Consider the following 6,000-nt stretch of genomic DNA (forward strand, 5'->3'; position numbering starts at 1 on the left):
CTGGCGACAAGGCGCACTAGAGAGGCCCAAGGATCTGGCCTTAGCACGAAAGACCTTGAACCTAGTTAGTGCCGAATCTGCCTTTTCCCCAAAAAGGCGGGTCCCATCAAAGGGCATGTCCATTAGATTTGCCTGGACATCCCCTGAGAAGCCAGTTGTCTTAAGCCAGGCGTGGCGCCTCAAGGCCACTGTTGTGGAAATCGACCTGCCCAGCGAATCTGTCATATCGAGGCCACACCTGATGGTGAATTTTGCTGCATCTCTCCCGTCCTTAACAGATTGAGAGAGCACAGCCCGGGCCTCCTCCAGGACTTGTGGCAACACTTCCACAACCGTCTCCCACAGGGAGTGGGAGAAACAGCCCAATAAGCATGCGGTATTCACCGACTGCAATGTCACGCTGGAGGAAGAAAACAACTTCTTCCCAAAGGAATCCAACCTCTTGGATTCCCTATTTGGAGGGGCATAAGGGAACGCGACCTGGGACATAGAGGCCTGAACCACCAAACTTTCTGGGGTGGGGTGTTGGATGAAGAACTTTGGGTCGCCCAGAGCTGGGCGATGGCAGCGGCCAATTGTCCTATTCACAGGAGCCCCTGTTCTAGGCTTGGACAACGTGCCTAGAAGGACATCAGTAAGCGCTTCATTAAAAGGTAAAAGGGGTTCTTAGGTGGAAGGCCTAGGCTGAAGTCCTGACTACACTGAGGGCAGCTCCAGTCGAAGAACCTCAGCTGCCCTATTAACCACTATGGCATAAGATGCCCCCTCCTCCGTAGCCACAGTTGGCGGAGAGAGCATGCCAGTTTCTGGATCCAGCCTGACGCCTGGGAAATTCAAAGGTAAGGAATCTGCAGCTACATAGAGTCTCTACCAGATAATGCATTACCGATGGTAAATAACTTTTTCATCTGTCCAGAGGGCATCAGTTGTATCAGTCCACTCCAATGGTGATATCAACAGATGCCAGCAAACTGGAGGGCGTGGCTTGGCTTGGCTTGCCAACATGGCAGTTGCTTGCTCCTAGAGCTCTGCATCGTCGGCCACCTTAATCCTGATAATTCTCGCCGGGGCCCGCCATTGCCTCTCGCCCAGCACCTCCATGGTGAGGGCACGCCCTGGGGGCTTACACGGGCCCAGAGGCACCACTCTGTTGAATTAGGGGGCTGCCATCATGGCCTGAGAGGGTCAGCGGCCTGTCCGGCAGTTGAGGCCTGTCTACCTTCGGCCCTGGGACCTTGCAACCTCTGCTCTGCGGCACCCACAGACCCACTGAGAGCAGACCCGCCCAACGGCTGACGGAGATGGGAGGAGAGGGATCCTCACCCTGTGGCGCTCCCCAACAAGGCCCTCTCCACTTGGCCTGACGAGCAATCTCCGGCTGTGAAACAAAGCGCCCCTAGAGGTACCCACGCACTTTGGAACAGCCCCTGCCAGCCTCTCCACTCACGCCATCTAGGACAGGAGGGACGGGATAGGTGCAGGCACACAGATGATGGAGCAAAAGCTGGAGGTGGTCAGGGGTAGGGGCAACAAGCTTACCTTGCAAGGCAGGTGGGAGGGGCCTGGTAGCACAACAGACCACGTATGGCAGGCCGGTGGGTTAGTAGCAGCACAACGGACCATAGTGGGAAAGAGGGATGGGAAAGGGGCATACATGCAAAAGAACACAGAGGGCAGAAGGGAGGGGCTTGACTCAGACAACAGAGGCAGGAATAGGTGCAGCAAGCTGACCTAGTAGAGTGGGTAGGAGGGGAAGTGGCAGCACAACAGATGAGGCAGGAGGGGCTATGACAGTACAACGGACCATGGAGAGCAGGATGGAGGGGATAGCGGCATGGACTCAGACAATGAAAGGCAGAGGGATGTGGCAGAGACAGGGGCAGCAAGCTGGCCATCCAGGCAGGCAGGAGGGGCAGTGGCAGCACATTGACCATGCAAGGCAGACAGGAGTAGTAGTGGCAGCTCAGTGGACAGTAGAGGGCCGGAGGAGGGGGGCAGGAGCACTCACCTGGACTATGGATGGCAGGACAGGGGCAGCAAGCTGGTCATGCCAGGCAGGCAGGCAGGCAAGCAGGAGGGGTAGTGCTAGCTCAATGGTCCATGGAGGGCAGGAGGAAGAGGGCAGGAGCACGCACACGAACAATGGATGGCATGAAGGAGAAGGGCAGGGGCAGCAAGCTGACCATGCAAGGGAGGCAGGAGGAGCTGTAGCAGCACAACGATCCATGCAGGGGTGGAATGAGGGGACTGGGTCAGACAAAGGAGGTCAAAGGGAGCGGCCTGGGGTAGGAACAACAGGCTAACCATGGAGGATAAACAGGAAGGTCAGGGACGGCACATTGTATCATGCAAGACAAGAGGGATGGTGCATGGAAAAGGACTCCGACAACAGAGGTCAGGAAGGAGGCGGGTAGGGGCAGCAAGCTAAGCATGGAGGGAAAGTGGGAGGGGCAGTGGCAGCACAGAAGACCATATAAGACAGGAGAGAGGGGGCAATGCAGAGACTCAGACAACAGAGGGCAGTGAGAAGGGGGGCAGAGGCACGTACATATAGAATGAAGGTCAGGGAGAAAGAGGAGGGCAGAAGCAGGGGAAGCAAGCTGACCATGTAGGGCAAGCCCAAGTGGCAGTAAGATATCCACAGAAGGGTGGTGGGATGGGGCAGGGGCACTCAGATGGTGAATGGAGGTCAAGCAGAAGGGGGGCAGTGGCAGCAATCTGGCCACAGCTATCAAGCCAGCATGAGCAGGGTCAAGGACAGGAGGGATGGGCAGAGGCACACAGATGGTGAACAGAGGGTAGGGGATGGAGGGCAGAGGCAGCTAGCTGACCATGGAGACCAGGTGGGAGGGGCCAAGGCATGCAGATAGAGAACAAAGGGCACGCAGGAGAGGGACAGGGGTAGCAATCTCACCATGAAGAGCAGGCCTGGACAAACAAGGACAGGCAAAGGTGGCCAGGGGCACGCACATGTGGAATGGAGGACAAGGGCAGCAATCTGACTGTGGAGGGCAGATGGGAGGGGCCACAGCACGCAGATAGAGAAAGGGGGTAGGCGGGGGGCTGGTGCGGCAAGCTGATCATGGACGGCAGGAGGTGGGGGCAGGTTCAAGCAGATGGAGAACGGAGGGCAGGAGGGGAGTAGGGGCAGTAAGCTGACCATGGAGGGCAGGAGGTGGGGACAAAGGCACGCAGATGGTGAACAGAGGGCACGCAGGAGGGGAGTAGGGGCAGCAAGCTGACCACATAGGGCAGGTGGTGGGGACAAGGGCACACAGATGGAGAACAGAGGGCAATCAGGAGGGGAGGAGGGGCAGCAAGCTGACCATGGAGGGCAGGAGGTGGGAACAGGACCACACAGCTGGAGAAAGGAGGGAAAGCTGACCATGGAGGGCAGGAGGTGGGGACAAGGGCACACAGATGGAGAAGAGGGGGCAAGCAGGAGGGGAGTGGGGGCAGCAATCTGACCACGGAGGGCAGGAGGTGGCGAGTTGGCCAATCCCCCTGCTGCAAATGGCAAAACACCGAGTGCAGTGGAGGTGTCGACTTAGTATGGTATGTAAAGTGACATTATAGTGGGGTGTGGTAGTAAGATCACAGCTTACGTAAAACAAAAACCCCTACAAATTCACAGAAAAACAAAGATTAAAGTACTGTTATAGTTAGGTGTTGAAAGGAATTGAAAACTAATGCTTAAAAGCCAAAAAACACTGTAGTTCGCACGTTATCGTTCTGGCCAAGTTCTGACTCGGCGTTGACTGCGCTGCGTCTTTTCTCTGTCTCGACTCTGCCTTGGATTCAACCTGGCTGTGGCCTAGTTCTGGCTTGACATTGGCTCTGCTCTGGCTCGGCTCTGCTCGGCTCTGGCTCGGTTATCCCTTTCAATTGTTGGCTCGCCACCTCTTTCCTTCCCTGATGTGCTGCTTGGCTTTTTCAGGCTAAAGATTACTACTCGAAGGCCCTGGAGCTGGATCCCAGCAATGAGTCGGCGGCTCTGAATCGCGCCATCACCAACGTGCTGCTGTGCAACCTGCCCGAAGCCATGCGGGACTTCGAGTGGGTGATCAGTCGCAGTCCCTTCTCGGCCACCGTCTACTTCAACCGGGCCAACCTGTACAGCACCCTCCAGCAGTACCAGCTGGCAGAGAAGGACATCAACAAGGGTGAGTTCAAGGGCACTGCCTGAGTGCAATCTGTGGGCCGTGAGTGAGTGTGAGTGAGTGAATGAGTGTCTCAGTAAGTTATTCTATGAGGAAGATGATATGCGGAAGACTGTACAGCACCCTCCAGGAGTACCAGCTGGCAGAGAGAGACATCGACAAGGGTGAGTTCACGGGCACTGCCTGGGTGCAGCCTGTAGGGTGTGAGTGAGTGAATGTCTCAGTAAGTTATTCTGTGAGGAAGATGATGTGTGGCAGACTGTACATTGCAAAAAACAGGTATCTCTCAGACCATAGATCAACAATCTTTCAACGCCGAAGATCTCCTAATGTTATCCCCGAATCTGTTCAATTAATGAACTTTACTTACATGTGTGATTCTTAAAACATCATGCTAACGTTTTCCCGTTTTTAAATTAGAATATACAACTCAAATGGATTATACCAATTTTTACTCATATGCCGTCTAAATTTGCTATATCAAACATTTTATCTTTAAAAAGAACAGTGGAATCGCACAATGACAAATTTGCATGGAAGACACAACAATGAATGCATTGTTAGACACAGGACCCAAAAAAAAATGAATCAACAGTTCATTAATTGAACAGATTTGGAGATAACATTAGGAGATCTCCGGTGTTGACAGATTGTTGATCTATGGTCTGAGAGGTACCTGTTTTTTGCAATGTACTTTGGATTGCATCCTCTCCAGTCCTAAATAGAACCCCCCCCCCCATTTGAGACCCGTGCGGTAGACTGTACAGCACCCTCCAGCAGTACCAGCTGGCAGAGAGGAACATCAACAAGGGTGAGTTCACGGACACCGCCTGAGCGCAGCCTGTAGGCTGTGAGTGAGTGTCTCAGTAAGTTATTGTGTGAGAAAGATAATGTGTGGCAGACTGTACAGCACCCTCCAGCTGTACCAGCTGGCAGAGAGGGACATCAACAAGGGTGAGTTCACAGGAACTGGGAACATAGTGTGTCCTCCAAAGCAAGAGGAGTGCAGTATGTCATCACATGCGTGAGGCAGCGCGGTCCAGTGCTGTATCGGTGGAAAATTAGAACCGCAGTGTAAAGGAAGATGCAGCCTGCCGTCTAGTGATAAAATGCCGGGCAGAGAGTGATATCATGAAAGGGATAGTGCAGTGAGTCCTCTGGAGGGAAAAGGAGTGCAGTATGTATCACATGCAAGAGATGGTGCAGTGTGTCCTCTGGAGGGAAGATGAGTTGTGAGAAGTTGGCCTGGTATATGCTGTTCACTAGTTAAAGTGGACACCTTGCACCAGTACAATTCAACTCTTATGGTAGTAGGTTTAAGACAACCTTTTAAAGAAAGCTATCCTAGTGGTAGCTGTGGAGAGCAGCCTTCAGGCTAAGTCTCAGAGGAATGTAAAGCAGCTTGTTTTACCTTATAATCTCTTGAATTACCAAATGAAAGGACACCACACAGGTATATATATCAAATATATATGTATTTATTACTAACAACTCTCTGCTAATCTCTTTATGAGATTAGAAGTCAGGAACATATGCACAAATCAACATTTCACAATAAGTTAAGCACAAATATGGCTGGGGCCCTAAGGGCGACTGGACTATATACTAAAAAAGAGACTTAGAGATAACGACTTGCGAGGGGACAAGGCCTAGGGCCTTCAGAAGTGCTGGGGCCTCAAGAAACCACCCAAGGCAGATAAGTAAAGGACCCACGGGAGACGCATGCAGTGTGAGAACACAGCCGCAAATCCCTATTGACTTCAATGGAGCAAGTCGCGATTGGAAATGTAGAGTTTTAGGATACTTCGGGAGAGTCTACAACAAAGTCACTTACAGAGTA

The 6,000-nt window shown here is 52.9% G+C and overlaps 1 protein-coding gene across 1 annotated transcript in view; it reads left to right on the plus strand.

Annotated features, from left to right (window-relative positions):
- Positions 1 to 4,186, plus strand: part of TTC6 (tetratricopeptide repeat domain 6) — a 1,112,931-nt gene extending 1,108,745 nt beyond the window's left edge. Inside the window, exon 33 of the mRNA XM_085627931.1 lies at positions 3,938 to 4,186. Coding sequence (XP_085484057.1) covers positions 3,938 to 4,186 — 249 coding nt within the window. The remainder of the gene's footprint in view (positions 1 to 3,937) is intronic.
- Positions 4,187 to 6,000: the final 1,814 nt, after the last annotated feature.

The sequence above is a fragment of the Triturus cristatus genome, chromosome 9, assembly GCF_964204655.1.
Source record: "Triturus cristatus chromosome 9, aTriCri1.1, whole genome shotgun sequence".
Lineage (NCBI taxonomy): Eukaryota > Metazoa > Chordata > Amphibia > Caudata > Salamandridae > Triturus > Triturus cristatus.